At 38.6% G+C, this 25,304-nt stretch overlaps 1 protein-coding gene across 9 annotated transcripts in view; it reads left to right on the top strand.

Moving 5' to 3' along the window:
- OSBPL9 (oxysterol binding protein like 9) overlaps positions 1 to 25,304 on the top strand; it is a gene marked incomplete at its 5' end in the record, with an annotated part of 167,571 nt that overhangs the window by 38,935 nt on the left and 103,332 nt on the right. For 7 of the 9 annotated variants that reach the window (XM_081087136.1, XM_081087134.1, XM_081087137.1 and 4 more), the window contains one exon: positions 6,785 to 6,863. The exons of the other annotated variants lie outside the window; for them this stretch is intronic. In XM_081087136.1, the coding sequence (XP_080943262.1) occupies positions 6,785 to 6,863 (79 nt within the window). The remainder of the gene's footprint in view (positions 1 to 6,784; positions 6,864 to 25,304) is intronic. 9 annotated transcript variants of the gene reach the window in all.

Below are 25,304 nucleotides of genomic sequence, written 5' to 3'. Positions count from 1 at the left end.
GTGGTGGTGATGGTGGTTATTGTTGGAAAGAGAATAAAAACTTGAGCAGGTGGGAAAGAAGGGGGGGGAGGGAGGGAGAGAGAGAGAGAGAGAGAGAGAGAGAGAGAGAGAGAGAGAGAGAGAGAGAGAAGAGAGAGAAGTTGAAAATTGGTAAAGTAAGAGACCCAAGGAAAGGTGAAAGGGGATGGAGCCTCTTTTCCATTATGACAGGTGGAAAGGAAGCAAGAATGGGTACAGATGCAGGTGATGCTTTAGGTGGGATGTTCATAGCAGGTTTAGAGTTCCTACCTAATAACTGCTTATGTTGTTGGGGGTTTAAGGAAAGTAGAGAAGTAAATAGCTACAGTGGACAATGGGAGAAAGATCAATAACAAGACAAGGATGCCCCCTATTGCTACTTATATTCAACATTGTCTGCCACTGTAGTGGCCGTCTTAAACCAGGCTGTCCTAGCAAATGAATAAAGCAAGAAAAGTAAATATAAGATATGATGATTGGAGTCAAAGAAATAAAACTGTTATTATTCATAGCAACTTAATTGAGCATACAGAAAAATCCAAAAGAATCTGTAGATGGATATTGAAATTAGTAAGTGAATTTAGCAAGATCACTGAATACAAGGTCACTATACAAAAATGAATTGTATTTCAGCAATTAGTAATTAGAAAATGAATTTTTAAAAGTAGCGTACACTTACCATAGCACCAAGAACACAATTTAGTTACTTAGGAATAAATATTAACAAAAGGTTGGCAATACCTCTACTCAGAAAACTATGAACATTATTGAAATTAAAAATGACCTAAATAAATGGTAATCCCAGTTTGTTCTCGGTCAGTATCATAGCATGTGTGTGTGTGTGTGTGTGTGTGTATGTGTTTGTGTGTATCTGTGTAAGTGTAACTTGTTCAGCTGACTCTAAAATTTATAAAAGGATAGAAATACCCAGTTCTGAATTTTGCATTCTAATCAGCAGATTCCAGTAGAAATGGTTACTTGTTCTCACCTGCTCTTGTAGAGAGAACTGGTTATAACTGTGGTGGTGATGTTGATTTATAATTTATAAAGGCCAAGAGGAAAACATTGGAGGACTTATTCTAACCTGATATCTAAATGTAAAGACTTCCAAAAGATAACGTAGGGAAATATTTTCATTGTGTTGGGATTGGGAAAACTTCTTAAAGAAGACAGAGAAAGCACAACCATAAAATATAAAATCATTACATTGTACTATGTTAAAGGTAATAATTCTTAATGAAAGAACATCATTATGAGAGTGCAAAGCTGGCAACAGGGTGGGAGAAGATATTTGCCTAATGCATAACCAGTGAAGTATTCATACCAGGTTATAGAAAAAAATACTACAAATAATTAGAATATGATAGTCCAGTCTTGTGACTGGGCAGTGGACTTGAACTATTTCACAAGAGGGTATTCAGATGACCAACAAACACAAAAAGATACTTAAGCTCATTAGTTATCAGGGAAATGTAAATTAAAACCATTATAAGAACCACTACTCACCTGCCAGAATGACTAAAGTAAAAAAGTGTTAGTGAAGATGTAGGGCAATTGAAACTTTTGCACACCATTGGTTAGAGCTTAATTGGCACAACTACTTTTGAGAACTGTTTGACAATGTCTATTAAAATTGGCATGTGCATACCCTATAACCTAGCAAATTCACACCTAGATTTGTATTTAGAGATACAAACATATGTATAACAATATATGAAGGAGAATGTCATAGTAGCATGATTCTAATAACCTAAAACTGGAAACAACATACATGTCCATCTACAATGGAGACTACAAATAAATTGTGGATATTCATACAAAGGAATACTATTTATAGCAACAAAGTGAACAAACTACTGCTATGTGCAACAACAATGAATTTTTACAAACATTATGTTGAGTGAAAGAAGCCAGACACAAAAGAAAACACATGGTATGAATCCATTTGTATAAAGTTCAAAGCCAGATAAAACTAATATGTAATGTTAGAAATAAGGGCAGGCCTAATAATTAGGAAAGCTTACAAGGAGAGCTTCTCTTCACTGAGCTTGTACAGTTAGGATTTTTGTATATGTTATCTTTCAATATAAAATTTGTTTTCAAATAATATAGTGTATGTAAAATGCTTATCATAGTGCCTGGCTCATTGAAAATGTCCAGTAACTGGCAGTGTCAACTCTTCACTGTACTTCAGTTCTCTGTGATGTCAAGTCTAGGGCAGTGCTGTTCAGGACAACGTTCTGCAATCATTCAAGTATTCTGTATCTGCACCGGCGTGTTCCATAGCTACTGGAACATTTGGAAATATGACTAATATGACTGAGGAATTTACTTTAAAATTTTACTTATTAATTATAATTAAAAATTAAATATCCACATGTGACTGATGGCTGGCGTATTGGATGGTGCAGGTATATGGTACTGTGACATGAGGAATGAGCGACTGAAGGAGAATGGCAGTGAAGTTTAAATGAAGAGGCCAGAATGTCAGAAGAATTGTGCATCTGTACAATGAAGAAAGCTCAGGGTAATGGCAAGACCTGATTGGAACAGGAGATAGCTAGCTCCATTCCAAAGTCTTCAAAGAAGCATTTGGATAGAGGAGGGGAGAAGTGTAATGGACCAGAAAAGATGCTTTCTTCCAACTAGGTTGTCAAAGGTAGTTAGGTAGAAATGGTTCTGAAGCACAGCTTAGGTAATTAAGAGCCATGGAAGGAGTTTCAAGAAAGAAGTGGTCAGCAGCAGCAGTAATGCTTCAGAGTGGTGCTGTGTGACAAAGCTAGAGTAGTGGGCTCATTGAAGACCTGTGAGAGCACAGTTTGTTACCCGGATGGGGAAGGAAACTAGATTGCAATAGTGGATGAAAGGTTAAGGCAAGGTCTGTTTTCAAAAAGCTCCTCTTTAAAAACATTGCGAAACTTAATGGTAGCTTGGGGTTGTGCTTTTGTTTAACCAATAGTGGGGAAGTGAGCTTGAGGAAGAATATAAGTGAAACTACCTGGTGTTTTTATTTAGCGTGTGAAAGAAATGTTTAGGCTGACTGAGTACATATAGAATCTCTGTGAGATGAAAAGGGAAGGGGCTGGGTATGACAATGGCAAGGTTAGTTGGGCCAACCTTGAACAGTCTAAATGGCATTATGAAGAAATGTTGACTTTATGTAATAGTTCATGGAGAGGCAAGGAAGGCTTTAAATTAAAAAAAAAAATTTTGTTAATTCTCACCTGAGGATATTTTTTCCCATTGATTTTTTTTAGAGGGTGAAAGGGAAGGGGAGAGACAGAGAGAAAAACATCGATGTGAGAGAAACACATCTATTGATTGCCTCCTGCACATGCCCTTGACTGGGATCGAAACCAGGACTCTTCAGTCTTTGGGCCAATACTCTCTCCACTGAACCAAACTGGCTAGGTTGCAAGGAAGGCTTTAAACATATGGATCTCCTATAGGAGTCTGTGTTTTAGAAATATTACTCTGGTGATAAGGAGGACTGTGGACTAAAATGTGGCCAGACTGAAGGCAGACAGATTGCCTTATCTATCATAATAAAAGGGTAATATGCTAATTAGACCAGACGTCCTTCTGGACATTCTTCCTGACGAAGCTGGGGCCGGAGGGAAGCAGGGGAGGCGGGGTGGGGGGGGGGGCGCCGAGGAAGGCCTACTCTTGCATGAATTTTCGTGCATTGGGCCTCTAGTCAAGCAAGAAGTGATGAGAGCCTGAATTAGCAATTCATCAGATGGGGAAGAGTTGGCAAATTTGAAATTATAGTTCAAGAGGTGGAATGAGCACAATTTGTGGTGATGGAATGAGGGAGAACATGAATAGAACCTAGAGGTTTCTATTCGAGTTGACCAGGTAACTAGTGAATTTATGTTAAGGGACCTAGATTGGGGTGAGTTATAACAACTCTGTTCAGATATAATTCACATACCATACAACTCACTCATTTAAAATATACCATTGATGTTTGTAGTATACTCACAGAGTTGTGCAGACCACCACAATCAAATTTAGAATGTTTCCAAAACCCTATAAAGAAACCCATTCCCTTTTTACCGTACCTCCTCTCATCTCCCCAGCACTAGGTGATTACTAATCTACTCTTGGTTGCTATGAATTTGCCTGATTGCTATCAGTGAAATCATACATGTGGTTCCCTTGTGACTAGCTTCTTTTGCTTAACATGTTTTTAAAGCTCATCTGTGTAGATGCCGGGGTCCAACCCCAGCAGGTCCAGGGGTTCCCAAAGGCGTAGACGGAGTCGGCGAAGAAGGAATGACACGAAGACAGCGTTCAGTTGATCAGCAGCCTAGCCAGGATCTCCAGCCAAGTTCTGGTCTCGATCTCCAGAGAGGTTCTGCTTAGGATCTCCAGCCAGGTTCTGTGTCCATGGTCTCTTGCTAGGTTCTCCAGGTTCTCCAGCCAGGTTCTGTAGCCATGTTCCCTCGCTAGGTTCTCCAGCCAGGTTCTGTCCAGGTTCTCCAGCCAGGTTCAGTCACCAGGTTCTAGTCAGGTTCAGTCCAGGATCTTTTGCTATGTTCTCTCGCTAGGTTCTGTCTCTAGGTTCTGAGGCCAGTTTCTGTCCAGGATCTTTTGCCATGTTCTCTCCAGCGAAGTTCTTCTGTCTCTAGAGAACGTTCTGTGTAGGTTCTGTGCCAATTTCTGTCTCTCTTGGTTCTGTCTTCTTACATCTGTATTTATACCAGTTGATTCCAATCCTATCAATCTCTATTTCAAAGGTTAGGGCGTTTCTTATCTCCATTCCAGGGAGTAAAGATTATGTAGCTTAAGCATCATTGTTCGTAGTTAAAGTGATTAATTACCCGCCTGGCACTTAGTTAAGAGGTTTTATTCCCTCCCTAACTTCAGGGGAAAATCCCTACCTGGGGAAACAACCTTTCTCAGAGACCTTGGTTAAAACACATAGTGCCTAGAAGGTGAGCAAACATATTGAGAACAGTATGCCATATATGCCAGGTCCCTTGAAACAGCAAGCATGGACCAGCTCCCAGCATGTAGAGATTCCTTTTTGCCTTGTATTGTAGTCACCTCTTTGCATGTTTGATCTCCTCCACTGGACTGTAAGTGCCTTGAGGGCAGGGACTACTGTTATATATTCAAGAGCTGTATTTAGCACATATTTTTGTATTTAGTTATGACTCAGCAAATATTTGGTACATCATAAATTAGAAGGTTAACTCAATTAACCACAAAATTAAGTTAACCAGAACAAGCTGCTCCCATATGTGCTTTCTCACTGAGGTGTGTCTGTATTTTCTGTCATGGAATAAGTAGGTAGGCACCATGCCAGTGGTTCTGGCTCTGCCGTTAGGTCTTTGTATGATCTTCGTTAAATCATTGTGCTCTCTGGAGACAGTTTCCTTATCTGAAAATGGGGATAAAAATCCCTATTCAATCTGAAACTGAGGAATAACTAAGATAATTCCAATTGATGGGATTTGGATAGAATTGGGGTTCATCTAGAAAGCCTCTGAGAAGGCTGAATAAATATTTGGCTCTGTTACCTAATCCTCCTGGGATAGGAGTAGCCTTTTCTCATGGGATTAGGTTATTTTGCCCATTTGCATCTTTTCAACCCCCATTTTCAAGGTCCTGGTTTTGGCTATGGCACATTGTTCTTTTGTCAGCAATCTGGGGCATTTTATCCTATCCCATGTTCTCTAGCTTTTCTCTCTGGAATATTGAAGACACTCTTTCTTAAGGACACCAATCAAAGCATAGCTTCCTGTCACTTCCCTTAATCCCTCTTTTCTTAATAGGATGCATGTAGTTGAATATAAACAAAATTAAAGTTTAAAACCCATTCTTCCTGAAACAATTTATAAATGCAATCCCCTCCTCCTCCCTCTTTTGGAGAGATGTTCGTGTTTTTATTTTGAAAACATATGCTGAGTGTGTATTTGAGTGTTATGTATCAAAATAAATAAAATAGTTTTTGACTTCTAAGATCTCATATCAGTTTAGTGGGAGGAGGCAGACATCTGATAAACAGATAATCACAGTGTAATGTGAAAAGTGGAAAGCAGAACCATGAATGAGTAGTTATGGGAGCACCTGGAAGAAGTGATTGGGACAGTGTTTTGAAGCAAGTGTCACCTGGCATTTCTGCACTAACAAGTATAACAGAAGCATCCTGATGAAGAGCCATCTGTGCTCTTTTTTTTTTTTTTAAATATATTTTATTGATTTTTTACAGAGAGGAAGGGAGAGAGATAGTCAGAAACATCGATGAGAGAGAAACATCGACCAGCTGCCTCCTGCACATCCCCCACTGGGGATGTGCCCGCAACCCAGGTACATGCCCTTGACCGGAATCGAACCTGGGACCTTTCAGTCCGCAGGCCGACGCTCTATCCACTGAGCCAAACCGGTTTTGGCCATCTGTGCTCTTTGAGCCTCACAAAAACCTGGTGAGGAGGAGGTTTTTGACTTCCATTTTAGAGAGTGATCTAGTAAAGCTCAGAAAGGTTGGAGTGGCTTTTACACACAGGTCCTTGACTCAGATTCTGTGTTTGATCCCTCTCCCTCCCATCACTTCCATGCCCTTTAAGCAAGGATAGAAAGTACCCCCCTCTCCTTTAGTTCTTCCACCTTAAGCAAAACTAGAGCCTCAGAGTCCCCTTTTCTGTGTTTAGTTTGCTTCCAGTGTCTTCGTTGGTGCAGTGAGCATTCCTGGGCTGTAGAAGTGAATATTGCTGATGTCATTGTTTGCCTTATTGGGATTTTGCTCTTTGTTTCACAGGGAGCTGTGATTGGTATAGACGATGAGGACGACAGCACCTTCACAATAACTGTTGATCAGAAAACCTTCCATTTCCAGGGTGAGCTGAAAGAAGAGATTCTTTCTCTTCATAGTCCCAACTGCTTCTTTCATTTTCTTTTGGGTTGTTTGCCGAATGAGGTTTTGTAATTGATCTGCATGAATGAACAAACAGGAACGTTCTGGATGAAGAGGTGCTGCAGGTTAGGGAGGGATTTGTCTCTGCAGTGGATACAGATCTATTTGAGACGACTGGATCTGGCTGCAGTTGGAGATTAAAATTTTAAAGGATAAAAATCAGTGAAAGGAGAGAGTAATGGGCTGCTGCTGCTGCTGCTGGCTTGTGTTTACACAAGGTTGCTGATTTTCTTTATCGAGAAGTATGGTTCTGCTTCTGCATGAAGAATCTAAAGACTGTGAAGGTTGCAGTTTTTGTCCGTGTAAAACTCAAAATGTAGATTAAGTTGAAAGCTACTAGCAACCTTTGGTTTAAAGGTTTTGCTTTGCTTCAAGAACTACAAGTTTGCGTTCATTTCACCTGCATTTCTGTGTCTTGTCTGCCAGCCGTCATTTCTCTGCTATTATTCTTTTTATAGTTAATAACACCAATGCCATCTGCCACTGCTATGTTTCGGCATTGCATGCTATGGCTCACCGGTAGAAAGGGTAAGGTATTGTATGATCATTCTCATTTCATCTTGCTTTGAAAACTCTAAACCAGCAAATAAAAATAGATTGTAATGATCCTGTCCTAATGTATCTCTCATATAGTTAGAGTGTCTATTAGCTTCATTACTAATGTTTTTGTTCTTCAATCCAGAATAACCTCTATTTTATGTTTAAAGCAGTCCAAGAAACTTAGAAATGAGATTTGGAGATGTTAGCACTTTCTTTGAACTGCAAATGACAATGCATTATAATAGATGATATATCAAGATAAATAAATGTTAAATTTACAGCTTAAAAATGGTTTTGGTTATGAAGGTTCACAGTGATCAGATGTTATCTGATGTTCAGACAGTTTTTGTCCTTCTATGCTAAGGTATTAAACTGCAGTTATTTTTCTTCATTGTCTTGTTTAAGAGATTAACACCTAGAAATGAAAGATGCAACTTATATACAGTAAAGATAAACCAGTGTATTCAAAAGTGATATCTCTAATGCTTTTAAGAAAAGCACTCTTAAAAATATTTACTGTTTGGTCATATTCTTTATTCAGAGCTGCTTACCTAATGATGCTCTCCTGAAATTTTCATAACATTTTTTAACACATTTAAAATCTTGTTATAAAAGCCCAAGGCCTTTATTTTTAGGTTAAATATGTAATGCTGCTTACAAATTAAAGCAGATAATGCCCACACACTGGAACTTTCTTTTTTTGAATGAAGTTGAATACTTGAATGCGTTTCCAGTCATAGCTGCTGATGCAGGTGAAGGCTGCAGTATGGAATTCTCTCCTCTGCAGTTGCTAAGGAGACACCTTCTGTGGACATCCAGAAACTGTATTGTTTGCCTGATTAAAGGAGAGGAGACTCAGACCTCTAGAGCAAAGGAACCTCTACCTTCTGATTTATTTATGTTAAACTCATCTCCCCTTTAACACTCCCAGATTTATGTGGCCTGCTTGTAAGACAAGCAACTCTTTTAATGCATTATTTAAATGACAAGGATAAATAAGAGTTATATGTATTTTTTAAATGGGTTCTTATTTCTGAGACCATCAGACTTATTTGTTTCTTTTCTAGTGAAATAGTAATGGAAGTCTCAGGCAGCATGAGATTATTTAGCTTTTTAAAGAACTCAATAAGACTCTCTCTATATATCCAAAACGAATTATTTCACATTCATAAGTTCTTACTCATAAGAAATTCTTTGAAAATTTGATAAAAAGTTCTTATTGTCTGATAAATCTTATATTCTTGATGAGAATTGAAAGCAAGTTTTACATTGGCATATGTTTAAATGTGTTGAACTTTTTATTTAATATACCAGAATTTTTTAAGCAAAATGAAATATCAATTGATGCATCTATAAAACAAACTCTGTTTTTGTTAAAGTGAAAGCTAGAATTTGTTTAGATATATTCATTTATTCAACATCTATTTTAGACATTCTAAGTTCTGGGGGTACTATAATGAACAAAACCAGATGCCCACTGGAGTCATCCATTCTGGTAGAGGAGAAAGCTAATAAACAAGATAAGTTAGTAAAGTACAAGTAAATAAGAGAATGCTGAGTCCTGGGGAGAAAAAAATAAAGCAGAAAGGGAGAACATGAAATGGAAGTGAGGTGGCTATGTGTGTGTATGTGTTGTGGAGGGAGTGTTGGAATTTTAGAGTGGCTAGGAAATGATTCACTGGGGTGGTGCCTTTCAGTGAAAGAGCTGAAGGAAGTGAGAGAGCAAGCTAGAAGGCTTTGCTGGGGGTGGGGATGGGGAGTACATCGTTCCAGGCAGAGGGAACAGTAAGTGCCAAAGTTTGTGCCTGCCATATTTGAAGAACTGCAAGGAGGCCAGCTCTGGTTGAAGTGTAAATAACCATAGAGGAGAGTAGTGGGAGGTAAGATCTGAGACTATGGGGAGCCTGGTCATGTGAGGCCTCTTATATGCCACTGAAAGGACATTGAATTTTATTGAGATGAGATACCAGGAGAGGATTTTGATCAGAGGAGTGACATGATGTGATTTATTCTAACAGTACTAGTAGCCCGGTGCATGAAATTCGTGCACATTGAAAGGGAATTAATTAGAGGAATGTAATTTGGACTCACTATCTAATATCAATAATATGTGAGTGTGAGGCAGTCTGCATTTCTGAAATTCAGTGATATGAATTTTATCTATTACTTTGCCAAATAAATGGAATTTACAGATACCATTTAAAAGAGCATTCAGCTTCATATTAAAAACTCTGGCTACCAAGTCAGGTCTGTTTTCAACTTTTTGCCAGCGTTGTAAATTGTTTGCAATATCTGCCCATTTGGGGTTGCACGTCATGGTTACGAATAAATCGGGCTTGCCATACCTCATTACAATTGCCATAGCATCCTGATATCGCTGCTGCATATTTCTGGGACTACCCTCAGAAGATGATGGAAGTATTATCATATTACCAATCGGCACATTGTCATTTTCAGATCTAGATTTGAGATAATCCATCAAACCACTATATTTTTCAACTCTCAATTTAGATTGGTTTGCTTTGATGAAATTTATCCGATTAGCCTCCATTTTTGAATATGAATCCATGATAAACTGTTGATTTAATTTTCCTGCATTTAAAATAGGATTGAACATGTCCTGCACAGAGAGATGAAATCCATAATACTGAATTTGTGTGACTTGTGTCCTTACATTTTGTCTAGTATTATTGTCGATTACACTGTTGTCTCTGAGTCTTAATGCAATATCTGTTCCCCAGCCTTTTTCACCATGTGGAAAAAGAATAGGATATGTCATTGCATCTAATGTAGGAAGCAGGGTATTGATTTGTTTCATTTTAGTGGCATTTGGATTATTGGGATCTGGTTTACAATGAATGAGCAAGTCCCTTTCAAAAGGAGGTTCTCCATCTTCGTTTCTGAATATGACAGCAACTTCGGTTACACAGGGAGAATTATATCTACCTGGGTCACTGTTATGATCATATTTAATTGCCATTGTTACCTCTGTGGGAGCAATACCTTTTGCTGTTGCTTCAGATTGGGCTTCCTTTTCTACCTCATGTAGCATCTTGTACGATTTTGTTAATTCACTTATTTCATGCATGAGGTTGTTGATGTTGATCATGAGTCTTTCTGAGCAGCCCTGGTTTTCTGGCATTGCCAATCTTTACTTGTAGCTTTGGCTATATCCCAAATACAGTGGGGCCTTGACTTACGAATTTAATTCGTTCTGTGACGGAGCTCTCAACTCAGATTACTCGTATGTCAAATCATAAAGTGAACGAGTGAGACACATGATGCTGGGCTGATGTTGTGGCGTTTACTGTGACATTCGCTGTGCCAACTAGTGGTGGGGTATCTGAAGCTGGCTGGTAACCCGAATTTTAGCTCGCAACTCAAAGCAAAAAATCGGCCGAGAGACAGCTCGTATCTTGAAAAACTCATTAGTCGGGACACTCCTAAGTCAAGGCCCTCTGTATAGAGTTGAGCAAAATTCCAAGAAACGCCATCCGAAGGATGTAAAGTTCCAGTACGATGATAAACTTGTCCGTGTATTCTAAAACAGTATGGCCTGTATCCTGATGGCGATGCAATATTTTCACCCATGGAAGGAAAAGCAAAAGAACTATTTATGGAACGAATATTTTCCATGAAATTTTTACTGTCAGAATCTTCGTTTGTCATTAATCTTTTTAAATATGCCGGGTAATCTGGGAAATGTATATCATTTGGACAGATTTTCCCTTTGCTACAACATTGAGTATATTTCCCATCGAATAGTTTTTCATCAGAAAAATTTAATGATAGGCAAAATTCACATCGAACAGTCATTCCACCACAACTATGTTTGAGGATTGCATCTTCATGTACTCCATTTTCGCTGAGAAGGCAATTCCTACCGGTATTGGTAGTACTTGTTGATGACTGTTCTCTCAACATATTCTGTCAGTGCCACCGCCTTCTTTCAACTTCAAAGGCACATTGGTCTTTAGACATTTTCTGTCGATAACGCCGGTGTTTTTCCAGTAGCTGGTGTTCAGATACATCCTGTCGTAGGCGCCACCTTCTTTCAAGATCAGACGCATGCTGATCTGCAGACACTTTCTATATATAACACCGGCATCTTTCGGCTGCAGAGCTACGTTGTATCAACAGTTGTTCTTTAGACATAGTCCCGCCTCCCTGCTGTCACGGTCTGAGATGCAGGTGAATGAGAGCCTTGGCTGTCAGGCCGCTGAGAGCTGTCTGACCAAAGGCTGATTCTGGCTGATTCTGTGGGGGTGGGACTTCCTCCTCGTTGCTGTCAGTTTCCACAGCTGTGATGAGGAAGCTGGGGTGACAGAGTGAGCTGCACCCTCCAGCCGCCCTCTCGCTCTGCTCTATGTCCAGCAGTCTCCTGCTCTGCCATGTCCTCCAAACCTCCTGTTCTCTGCCCACAAGGTCCCAGGAGCCCGCGGGCGTGGCTAGGTGCAGGCGGCCTCAGCTCCCTGACTGGCGAAAGGCCCGGTAGCCCGCAGGCATGGCTACAGCCTCGCCTCCCGGGGCTGGCGAAGGTCCCAGGAGCCCGTGGCTGTGGCCACTGTCGCCTCCTGAGGTGCTTGACACCTGCATATGCACATTAACTGCCATCTTTGTCGGATAATTTGCATAGTCACTCGGATTTGCTGGTGGGCGTGGCTTGTGGGCGTGGCTTGAGCATAGCGGAGGAATGGTTAATTTGCATGTTTCTCTCTCATTATATAGGATTACTCTGGCCACTGTGTTGAGAAAAAAATGCAGGAGGCAAGGACAGAAGCAGAGAAACTAATTAGGAGGCTTTTGTAGTCCAGAAGAGAGATGATGGTGGCTTTCATGGTAGCCTTGGGAAAGGGGAGGTAGTGAGAAGATGTCAAATTGTATATGTATGTTTAATCAACTTTATTGAGGTATTAACATACAATCTATAATAATAAAAGGGTAATATGCTAATTAGACCAGATAGCTGAACGACCTTCGGACATCCTTCCAGACGACCTTCTGGATGAAAGTCTGCAAAGGCCAAGGCAAGCCGCCATGGCTGCAAGGGCTGAGCCCCTTGCACGAATTTCGTGCATCAGGCCTCTAGTAAAATATAAACATTATACCGTTCAATGAGTATTGACAAATTTATTTGCCCATGTAACTGCTAGCACAATCAAGATACAGAACATTTCTATCATCCACAAGATTCCTTTATTCTTTGAGTCAGTCACCACTGCCAGCTCCTGGTCCCAGTCAACTACTGATCTACTTTAAATAGAGATTAGATTTTTCTTTTGGAGAGTTTCACATAAATGGAATCACACAGTATGTATTCTCTTTGGTCAGGCTTTATTTTAGCTCAGTATAATGCTTTTAAGATTCATCCATGTTGTGTGTATTGGTAGTTTGTTCCTTTTATATTGCTAAGTAATAGTTGCATGTTATATTAATTTTGAAGGTTGAACTGTATATACATGTGAGAGAAAGATAGGAGTCTAGGTTGACACCGAAATTTTGACTTGAGCAACAACAATGGAGTTGTCATTAATAGAAATGGTGAAGATTGCAAGAGGAACTAGTTTGGGGGGCAGGGGTTAGAGTTGGCAGGGGATGTGAGCATCAAGATCTTAGCCTTGTATGTGCTTAAAAACAAATTTTTGATGCCTATCAAACTTCCAGATGGAGATGTCAAGTATACAGTTGAAGTGCTGAGTTCAGGGGGAAAGTTCACGCAGGAGGAATAAATTTGGAAGCCTTTGGCATACAGATGGTATTTAAAGTCATGAGAATTTGAGAGTAAAGGTAGAGAAAAGAGAAAAGGCCCAAGTAATGAGTACTGGAGCACTCCAATATTTGTTTAGAGGGCACAGAGATGAGGCAGAAGAGCCAGAGATGGAAAAGAAGCAACCAAATGGAGGAGGAAAACCAGATGAATGTGGCACCAAGAGAAAGTGTTTCTAGGAGGAAAGAGGCACCAACAACTGTGTCAGATGCTCCTGATGATCAAGTAAATTGAGGGCTGAAAATTATTGCAGGATTTCACAATTAACAGTCTATTAGTGACCTTGAGAAGAACAGTTTGAAGGTAGGAATATAGACAGTGTTTTCAAGTTCTTCTGTAAAGAGAAGGTGGGAAATACAGCAGCAGCTGGAGTGGGGATGAGAACAAGGGAGTTTTTTGTTTGTTTTTTAAGGTAAGAAGAATAATAGTATCTTTTTATGCTGACAGTGATTCAATAAAAAGAAAAAATTGATGCAAGAGAGGGATGAATTGTTGGATCAATGTCCTTGAGAAGGCAGGAGAGGAGGTGAGGCATTGCCTTTGACTAGGACAGTGATGGCAAACCTATGACACGCGTGTCAGAGGTGACACGCGAACTCATTTTTTTGGTTGATTTTTCTTTGTTAAATTTTCTTCATTTAAATATATAAAATAAATATCAAAAATATAAGTCTTTGTTTTACTATGGTTGCAAATATAAAAAAATTTCTATATGTGACACGGCACCAGAGTTAAGTTAGGGTTTTTCAAAATGCTGACACGCCGAACTCAAAAGGTTCACCATCACTGGACTAGGAGCATGGACAGTTCATCCATAGTAATGAGAAAGAAGAGCAAGTGTATGGAAATGTATGTAGGTAGATTGTTACCCATCCCCTTCATTTCCATTTTGGTTTAATTCTCTAGCTGCCCTACATAGCCTGTATCCTGAAACATCATTTATTTATAATAAAGAAGATTGGTGCCAGGAAGAAAACAAACTTCCTTGAAATAATGGACAATTTGCTATTACTATGATTCCAAGTTCTGATAACTTGATATCTCGAATTTTTAAAAGATGCCATGAAATTCTCAAAACAAAGTCAATTTAAGTTATCTTCAGTTTTGAATAGGCAATAATTGAATTTGCAATTTTAGCATGTTAGAGGTTTAAAAAGTTTGAAAACTACAACTTTATTCTATCCTTTTAAAGAAATATTAAAAGGATAATAAGGAATATTAATAATAAGGAAATATTAAAAGAATAATTAAAAGGAAAATACTTGCTAAATTATCTTTATGAACTGGCTCTTTTTTCTTTTGAGCGAGGGCAAAAATGATCCCTTTTCCTATCAGTCAGCCAAAGTTGTTTGCATATATAGATTCATTAGACATTGGGTAGAAAGCAGCTTTGGTATTGTCTGGCTGTTGAATTCAAACATTTATTGTGTGTATAGTATGTGTTCAGAACCTAGGGTATACAAGTAAATAAGACATAGACCATGATGTCAAGGAGCATGTAAGGAAATAATTGTAATGTGAAATTGATGTAGCAGTAGAAATATGTATAGGGCACTAAATATAATGGAGAGTCAGACACTCAGTGCTTCACAAAATATTAGAGTTTTTCTTGTTTCCAAGTAATTTAAAAATAAAATTAAAAATCATACTAGCTCTTAAAATTTCAAGTTGTTCAGAAGTATAGAATGTAAAAAAAAGTTTTCTGTCACCAGGCGCTGTCTCCCCTCTCTCCCTCATTACCTCTTCTATCTGATAGAGTTCTGAAGATTGAACTGAAGTTTGTCAGGTGGAGGGGTGTTGTAGCATGTGCAGAGGCATGGAAATATGACCCTGCCAGTGTGTTCACTAACTATGAATGTTTGGTACTATTAGAACAATGGGGGGGGGGGGGGGGGATGAGGCTGTAAAGATACGCAGAGGCATCAGGTGTAACTAATATAAAAAGGTTATATTTTTATCCTGAGGTCAGTGAGAAGCCAATAAAGCAGGATTTTAAGCAGAAAAGAGACAGACCTGGGTTTTAGATAAATAGCTGTGATTGTTAATAAGGCCCTGAATGGATGAAAGCAGTGGTAATGGAACAGGAGAAGAGGAAATAGACTTGAGAGTTTTAGGAGGTAAATCTATATCAACTAATGATTGCTTGGAAATTGGAGGTGAGAGAATGAGAGTAGTAAAGATGACCATTTTGTATTGGCTTACTATTTGGATGCTGTCAACATCTGAAATAGAAAATCCAGGAGAACAGAGGTGGTGAGGGACCTCTTATGTGTGAGGTGTCTGTGGGACACACAAATGTAGATGGTGATGGCAATTGGATCTGAATCTGGGCTGGAGAGGAGCTTTGTGGTTGTCAGGATATTGCTGGTAGGTGAACCAGAAGTTGAAAATTTGAATGCCTAAGGGCTAGTAAATGAGTGAAGATTAAAGCTGAATAAAGACTCTAGCAATTTGGAGAGCCCATGCCCTGTTTGAAAAGGCAGCTGCTACTTAGTTCCGGACAGTTTGGGCTTTAGGTAATGCTTGTCCAATGTTGCCAGATTGTCAAGTTTTTCAAGTGAAGCCAGAAATACAGATTTTTGGTGTGTGAATGAAGTTTGAGTATGGATGTGTTAAATTTCCAGATTAAATTCCACAACAATGAGGTGGTTTTATTTCTAGTTTTAGAATAGAGAAACTGAGGTTCAGAGAAGCCAAGCACCCAGGATTAGTGGATTATTGCCCAGATCTGCCTAGATCCGTATCTTTGAAGTGTGGTCCCAACCCAGTAGGATCAGCATCACCTGGGAACTTGTTAGAAAGAATCTCTAACCCAGACTTGCTGACTCAGAAACTTTGGGAATGGGCCCTCTTTAGTATTTCTGATGCACTCTAAAGTTTGAGAACCATTGGTCTACATCAAGATATTATTCCACTCTACTATCGTAACAACTTACATATTAGATGGAACTACTTCCAATTTATATATGATAGAAGTGAGACACAGAGAGTCAAGTGACCTGGCCTTGATCTGAGATTGTCTAATACTATGTCCTTATCTGTCTAGAAAGGGTGTGTTGCCCTTAAGCAAACCTGTTGTGTGAAAAATCTAAATTTTTTAAAGATGAAAATTAAGGATAAGTATGTGATTAGTTCTTCATAAAATAAACCTTCACTTTCAAAGGACTTGACTGAAGACATCATTTAAGCAGTATGTTCTCCAAAATGATTTCAAGTATGAAATTTGTTTGCAAATTTATTTGATATACTTTTAAATCAATACAAGTTGCATAACACAAAATACAACATTTTAAGCATTAAAAAATGTTTAAATTAAAAGACTCTCCAGGAACTGTAGAAGTCTTATTGGAGGGCATCTTGGGTTGGTCTGATAGCTGACCTTTTCAACTCAGTCCATTAGAGCTTGCTCATTTATTAAAATGTAGAATTACTACAAATCAGGCAGTGGTGAAGGAAAGTATTTAATTCAGAAAGGTTATATTGATCAAGTATATTAGGGCAGCATTGCCCTACTGCATTAACATGAATCAACTCAGCATGGCACATCTGCATCATTAATCATTTAGAACAATAGGCAGTACGTCATTAGACTAACCCATGGTTGCCTGCTTGTGTCTTCTGCTTTAAAAACAACCATTTCAGCATTATCATTAGTTAAAAAGATTCCATTATCTTATGTTGATTATTGACTTAAAAAATTTTCCCTCTGCAGTTTTTTTTTTTTATATTTATGTGATAACTTCTCCTTAAATAAAAATAAAATAACCATTTAGACTTCATGTAAGGGAAGTATAATTAGCTATAACTAAATCTCTAAATAGCTGCTATAATTTCAGTAGATGTTAAGTGGGGAAATGCCACTGAATTCATATATTGGGGTATGTTGTATTGTAGGAGTATTGGTTATCACTAGTATGTCTTTCTTCTTCCTAACTTGCTCCCTGAACATTTGAAATTATAATTTTCCCAAGCTTAACCAAGTATGGACTTTTTGGCTTAGTGAGTAGCTAGGATTAGAGTGGATTTTTAATTTTATGTTTTTTATTAGTAATTTATGTTTTTATCCTACCATTCCCTTCTCTATAATTTCTAAGTAGAAAAATTAGTACCTGCTTAGTAGAATTTGAGAAAATACAGAGTATTATACTAGTAAAGATAATACTAATAATCACGCAAATCCTGCTACCTAAAGATAATTATTTGTAACATGTTTGTGGATTTCTTTCTGATCCATCAGTTGTGTGTGTGTATTTTTAATAATTGAGCCATTTTATTTAAATAAAGTTTTCAGATTTTCAATTTAAAACATTGTCATGAACATTTCCCCATAACACTAAATGTGCTAAGATTTTTAATAGTTTCATAATATTTCATTTGATGAATAATTATATTTAACCATTCATCTGTGTTATACAGGTTATTTTTTAAAAAATAATATTTCTGAAACAATCCTCCCCAGTTGCTTTCAAGAGAGATTGTTGATTTCTACACTCCTCTGCTTCACACCCCTCCTAGGCACTTAGTATTTTAATTTTGAAAGGATGCCAACCCAATGCCCCTCCTTCTCAAAAATGTATTTAATGTGCTTTTTTCTTGTTTGATGACTTGTTCATTTCTTTGCCTATTTTTGTTGTTGTTGGTGTGTATGCTAATCATTTTTTTCACATATCCTTTTTGAAAGAGAATAGAGAATAGTCTTAGACTCATTCATTTACCCTACCATCTGAGAAATTGCTAATATATATTGCTAAGTAATCTTTTTACCCAATTTGGAAGCACATTTCTTTTTTTTTTTTTTAATATATTTTATTGATTTTTTACAGAGAGAAAGGGAGAGAGATAGTTAGAAACATCGATGAGAGAGAAACATCGATCAGCTGCCTCCTGCACATCTCCCACTGGGGATATGCCCGCAACCCAGGTACATGCCCTTGACCGGAATCGAACCTGGGACCCTTCAGTCCGCAGGCCGACGCTCTATCCACTGAGCCAAACCAGTTTCGGCAGGAAGCACATTTCTTGATGGATGTTAGTGTGAAGAGTAAATTAACATAAATAAAGAAAAGTACCTCTCTACTTTAGAGTATAATGTATACCTGAAAATATTCATGAAGGTAGACTGTGTGCCTTTTAGATGTAATATTTATTCATAAGATGTATTCATACATTTTATTACTTTTCCTTTAAAAATTAATATATAGACAATGAACCAAACTCTTACGGGCCAAAGTCTGAGTGTCCCATTGATGATAAAGGTGTACTTTTTTTTTTTATCACATTTGTTTTCTTCCTTCACTTCACTTCACTTCTCCTCCCTCCCTCCCACCTTCCCTCCCTCCCTCCCTCCCTTCCTTCCTATTGCCAATAAATATTTAATTGCTTATTTTTGCCAGTCATTAGGTTAGTTTCTGAGTATAAAGTAGTGAGCAAAACAAAGTGCCTATCCTCAAGGATCTCACATTTTGAAAATCATTATTCTAGAGGAGTCTTCCTGGTTGTTCAATTTCAAGTAGTTCTCTGATCCCAGCCAGGCTAAATATACCTGAGTTAAAGCTCTATCTTCTGGTAATGCCTAGATTGCACTCCCCCTTATTTTTACTTTTAGACAGCTGATTAGCTGGTGAGTTCTCTAAGAAAATGCTCAGTTTGGCCAACATAATCTTTGTCTTTTCAGCCTCCATCATTAATTCTATGTTCAGTCTGTGAACATTTATCCTCATGATCATGATGCTTTAGTCAATGTGTCCCACAATTGGAACACATTGATCCAGTATGTAAATCAGAGTTGTGTTTCATTATTACATTTTCTTAATACTAAATTTGGAGGACCCAGGAAAAAAAGAATTCGAATTCAGATAATCTATAAAGCAGCTGCCTCTTCGTTGTGTTGCTGGCTTTAATGAGGACTACTGCTTTGGGTGACTGCCTGGTGGGGGGAATCAGAGGATCATATAAAAGAGATTTGATTTGAGCCCTTGCATATGGGTGATTTAAGTTGAGTGGGGATGGGTGTGAATGGGAGATATATATATATATATATATATATATATATATATATATATATATATATAGATATATGATTGGAAATCTTTCTGGAGAGGTCATTATTCATCAGAAGGGAGCATCTGATGAATAGAAGAAGGAAGTAGGATGAAGAGGAAGCGAACACTTATTGAAGGTGCTATTAGTGTGTTAGGCACCTAATCCTTATATGTACCCCACATATCTTATGAGATAGGTATTTTTATTTCTGTTTTAATAGATAAAACTGAGGTAGGGAGGAGTTTTTAACCCAAGGTAACATGCATAAGAAGTGGCCAAGCCCTAACCGGTTTGGGTCAGTGGATAGACTGTCGGCCCGCGGACTGAAGGATTCCAGGTTCGATTCCGGTCAAGGGCATGTACCTTGGTTGCGGGCACATCCCCAGTTGGGGGTGTGCAGGAGGCAGTTGATCGATGTTTCTCTCTCATTGATGTTTCTAACTCTCTATCCCTCTCCCTTCCTCTCTGTAAAAAATCAATAAAATATATTTAATAAATAAATAAATAAAATATATTAATAAAAAAAAAAAAAGAAGTGGCCAAGCCTGATTTCAAACCCATGCTATTTTCATTGCATGGTGATACTTGTTCATGTTTTTGTCCCTTGTTAACCTTTAGTCACACTGATTTCTTTTTTTCACACTGATATCAGTCACACTGGTATCTTAGCCTCTTTGCAAATCTAGCTTCACTGCTGTTTTCTTCTAAACAGTACAGCACACTTCTTATTCTTTTAGTAGTTAATGTTTTCATGCTATTATGTGGTTGGGTTGTCACACTTTCTCCTGTGCTCAGTGTATCCAAGTTGATACTTGTCACTTGGCAGGGACCCAGTGGAGGCAAGGGGATTGGGACATTGGTCAGAAGAGACTGGTATTGAGTCATAGCATGTAGCATGAGGTGAGCAATCTGTTACTAAGTGTGAGGGAGGCTTGGAAGACTGGCCCAGGAATGTTCCTTGTAGGGATTTAAAGGACAGACAGTCAAATATGTACTGTTAACCTTCCCTGGCCAGTGTGGCTCAGTTGGTTGGGGCGTCATTGCATGCACTGAAGGGTTACTGGTTCAATTCCTGGTGGGGGCACATGCCTGGGTTGTGGGTTTGATCCCTGGTGGGGGCACTTGCAGGCGGGGTGGGGGGCAGCCAATCAATGTTTCTCTCCCCTCCCATTTAATTTTATTCCTGTTCTGAATGCAGAGTTCTTTTTTAAAAACAGATTTTAGGGAGAGAGAAACACCAATTGGTTGCCTCCTGTATGTTCCTCCACTGGGGATCGAACTCGCAATCTTGGTATGTGCCCTAACCCAGAATCAAACATGCAACCTTTTGTTGTATAGGAGACGCTCCAACCAACTGAGCTACCCGGCCAAGGCTGCAGAGTTCTTTTAATATGTCCGCTGAGAAAGCATACCTAAGTTGTCAAGGAAAACAAACCAACATATCTTCTCAATTTTATTCCTCCATTGCAGAGGAAGTCCTGTCTACCTAAGAAGCCTAATTGTGGAGGAGGGGGTCACCAGTAAAATGAGAATGGCAATACTGACTTCTAGAATTGTTGTAAGATTACAGAGATTGCGTTTAAATACTTAACATGATGCCTGGCAAATAGCAGGGCTCAAAAAATAGTAACTGCCCTGGCTGGGGCTCAGTGGTTAGAGTATCAGCATGCAGACCAAATGGTCGGGGTTTAATTCCTGGTCATGGGCATGTACCTCAATTGCAGATTCCGGGGGCATGTGCAGGAGGCAGCCAATTGTTCTCTCTCTCTGTCTCTCTGTCTCTTTCTCTCTCTCTCTCTCTCTCTCTCTCTCTCTCTCTCTCTCTCTCTCTCTCTCTTTCTCTGTCTCGTCAATGTTTCTCTTTCTCTCTTTCCCCTTTCCCCCCATATTCCCTTTCCTTCCCTTCTCTCTGGAAATAATTGGAGAAAATATCCTCAGGTGAGTATTTAAAACAAAAAACAGAATAATAACTGACTTGCACAAGGTATACTCTGATTTTTTAATGGAAAGACTAGGAGTATAGAAAATGACTATTTGAAGTGAACTTTTGAGCCATCTTGCAGAACTTTTGAACGTGGACAAATTAAGTCCTTTCCTTTTAGGAATCTACACTTTTAGGTAATGAGATAAATCAAGGTCATGCTATAAGTGTAATGTATAGTTGAGTGTTAGTAATATAGACAGGTTAGTTCATGGTGGACAGAGGGAAGCAAATTTGAGTTACAGGCAATCTGGAAAGAGATGCAATTTTCTAGCTTTATTATAGACACTAGAACTAAACTAACATTGTTCTAATATTTTTAGTATGATTTTCATTAAGAATGTTTTAATGTTATTTACACTTTGTACTTAGGGAATTTGTTTAAGCATAGTGCTTTGGTATAAATTATTACAAATATGAGTCCTACATTGTAGGGAGGGCTGAATCAATGACATTTTACTTGATTTAGGCTGTTTTATAAGATAGAGTTAAAGCTTGTGGAATTTACTGAGGTTATGTTTGAGTTTATACTGCAGTCTTGGTCTGGAAATATATGCTTTCCTAAAGAAAGGTGAAGATATTATATTAAGGGCTTACAGCTAAATATAGAGAAAGAAGCAAGGAGTTAATGCTCTCTCTCTCAGAATTCCTTGGAGATCTACTGAGGACAAAGAGTGAGGCCTTCAGAAAGGTTGTTTACTGTGAATATTGTAAGGTTATAATGCAGAAGTGCCTCTACTGTACTTTATACCCTGAAGATATACTTAATACTTTTTTTAAAGTCTAAAGGATTTCTCTACCTTCACTATGTAAGGAATAACATCTTACATACTGTGAACAAGTCCTTTTAGGAATCTATGTTCAGAAACTCTCTAAGCATTTTATTTGAAGTAACATAGATAGATCATTATACTTTCTTATTAATATGATTCTGTCATGTTAGGCCACATCTATTTTGGCCTTGTTTGCCTGGGAGGTAGATAAGAAAATAAAGTAGAGAATTCTCTTCTCTTAAATATATATATATATTTTTTAGTTGCCCTGCTTTAGTTTTCTTCCTGAATTTTCTCACATGTTTTAATTTATTCTCTTTTTCCTTTCATTGCTTAATTCAAAAGTTGAGTGATTCTGCAACGTCATTCTTCCTTTCTGAACAACCCTAAACCTTGGTAATCAGCTGAAGTGTTTTTGAAGTTCTATAGCTCTCCTCTTGAACTGAGACATGGCTTCAGCTTCTCAAAATTACCTACTTCCATCCCTCTTTCCCTCCCCTTCCCCAGAAATACATTAACGATGTGTTCTACCTGTTGGCTTCTCCTGGAAAAGGGAGTAATTTCTAGCAACATATATTTGAATGCTGTAATTTAATAAACTCAGTAAAACCTTTTATAATAAGGTTCTTCAGGAGATCAGTGCCAGGGTCCAATCCCAGCGGGTCCAGGGGTCCCCAAAGGTGTAGACGGAGTCGGCGAAGAAGGAATGACACGAAGACAGTGTTCAGTTGATCAGCAGCCTAGCCAGGATCTCCAGCCAGGATCTCCAGCCAAGTTCTGGTCTGGATCTCCAGAGAGGTTCTGCTCAGGATCTCCAGCCAGGTTCTGTGTCCATGGTCTCTTGCTAGGTTCTCCAGCCAGGTTCTGTAGCCATGTTCCCTCACTAGGTTCTCCAGCCAGGTTCTGTCCAGGTTCTCCAGCCAGGTTCAGTCACCAGGTTCTAGTCAGGTTCTCTTGCCAATTTCTGTAGTCAGGTTCAGTCCAGGATCTTTTGCCATGTTCTCTCGCTAGGTTCTGTCTCTAGGTTCTGAGGCCAGTTTCTGTCCAGGATCTTTTGCCATGTTCTCTCCAGCGAAGTTCTTCTGTCTCTAGAGAACGTTCTGTGTAGGTTCTGTGCCAATTTCTGTCTCTCTTGGTTCTGTCTTCTTACATCTGTATTTATACCAGTTGATTCCAATCCTATCAATCTCTATTTCAAAGGTTAGGGCGTTTCTTATCTCCATTCCAGGGAGTAAAGATTATGTAGCTTAAGCATGATTGTTCATAGTTAAAGTGATTAATTACACACCTGGCACTTAGTTAAGAGGTTTTATTCCCTCCCTAACTTCAGGGGAAAATCCCTACCTGGGGAAACAACCTTTCTCAGAGACCTTGGTTAAAACACATAGTGCCAAGAAGGTGAGCAAACATATTAAGAACAGTATGCCATATATGCCAGGTCCCTTGAAACAGCAAGCATGGACCGGCTCCCGGCAGATCAGGTTTGCCAAATTGCAGAATTGAATCTGAGTCTCTTTAAACTCAAACTATAGTTTTTCAGCCACCCACTCCCAATCTGATTTTCCTCCCGTATTCTCTATGTTGTGGAGTAGCACTTCTGCTTACCCAGTTTATCAAATTTGAAGCCTTCTCTTTCCCTATATCTGCATCCCTTACATTGTCTCCACATCAAATGAGTCACAATGTCCATTACATTACCTTTTCTCTATCTGCTAAGTCACTGACATAGTCCAGATCATTATACTTTCACAATTTCTATATGTATCTTTTTAAAAAATTGATTTGAGAGAGAGAAGAAGAGGGGAGGAAGAGTGGGGGTGGGGGGAAGGAGAGAGAGAGAGAGCGTGCGCGAGAGACCGACCTATTTCTTATTCCACTTATTTATGCATTTACTGGTTGATTCTTATATGTACCCTCACTGGGGGGGGGGCGGGTGGGGGGCGGAGGGGGTGGCAAACTCACAACCTTGGCATATCAGGATGACTATATAGCCAACTGAGCTACTTGGCCAGGGCTGTATGTAGCCTTCTTTCCCTTTTCTGGTCTCTGTTCTGCCAAATTGCCCTTTTTATTGATATCTGGGTGAGTTCTCTAAAATCATCCTATTCCCCATACTATTTCTACCCTCCGTCAGTATTATAGGTCCTAAAGATTGCAAACTGAAATCCTAATTTTTCTTAAATTCAAGATTAAGGAATAGTGGTGCCTTTACCAAAACATGGAGTTAAAGTAATTAGGAAACATCTTCTGCAGAAACTAAAATTATTAGTATACATTTACATACAAATTTGGTGAGGATTTTCATTGATTAGAAATAAGTTGATTTAGAAATTTGTGATTGTAGAATGACTTGAAAAGAACCCATTAATCTACATCTGATTTTCATTGTCTGCTTTGACTGAATCAAAGATACCAGTTGCCCAATGAATTGCTGACTCTGTCCAAGAGAAGCTCAGTATTGCTTCAGATAGTCAAAGTGGAAGTTGTGGGGGAGAAACACTTTTGCCAATATTTACTCAACATTTTGGAGACTTCAGCTAAAACTATTCATAAATCTTTGAGGGGGCCGTTATGGCAGCTTTAAGGCATACTAAAAGCAAAAACAATGATTTCTTAGGAAATCCAACCTATTTTTAAATTCCAAATATAAAAATGGAACCATAACTGAACAATGAAATCAACGGATCAGTATTTCTCATTCCACAAATATTTATTGAACACTTGTTTGCCTGGCATGATTCTAGGAGCTTGGGATATATCAATAAATAAAGCAAATAAAGATTCCAGTGGCAGCAGACTGTATATTTAAAAGTGTATGTGTATATGTGTGTGTGTGTGTGTGTGTGTGTGTGTGTGTGTGTGTGGTGGGGGGGAGGGTAAGTACAGAGGAGAAATGAATATGGGGAATATGATGGGTTGGGGATCAGTTTTTAGTATATGCTGGTCAGGAGGTCTCTTATCATTTGAAGAGATGACAAATTATCATTTATCTGGTAATTACGAGTTTCAGTTAGTTGCTAAGAACATGCCAAGCTTTGAGAGTTAAGAAATTGTGCATCAGATTCCATCCCAGACCTCAGGAAATACGCAGCTGAGCCAGGGAAGGTAAAAAAAGGTAAAAAAAAAAAAAAAAAAAAAGCATTATAGTGTTATAGATGTATTGATAGTATAATAAAATGCATAGATCATTCTTTCTCTAATGTGATGCCATCACTCTTCTAATTATGATAAGCAGTCTGTTTAAACTATGGCTCTTAAATC

Source organism: Myotis nattereri, assembly GCF_964212035.1.
Source record: "Myotis nattereri genome assembly, chromosome: 3".
Lineage (NCBI taxonomy): Eukaryota > Metazoa > Chordata > Mammalia > Chiroptera > Vespertilionidae > Myotis > Myotis nattereri.
Note: the sequence above shows the minus strand (reverse complement) of the source record. Positions and strands in the feature narration are given on the sequence as shown.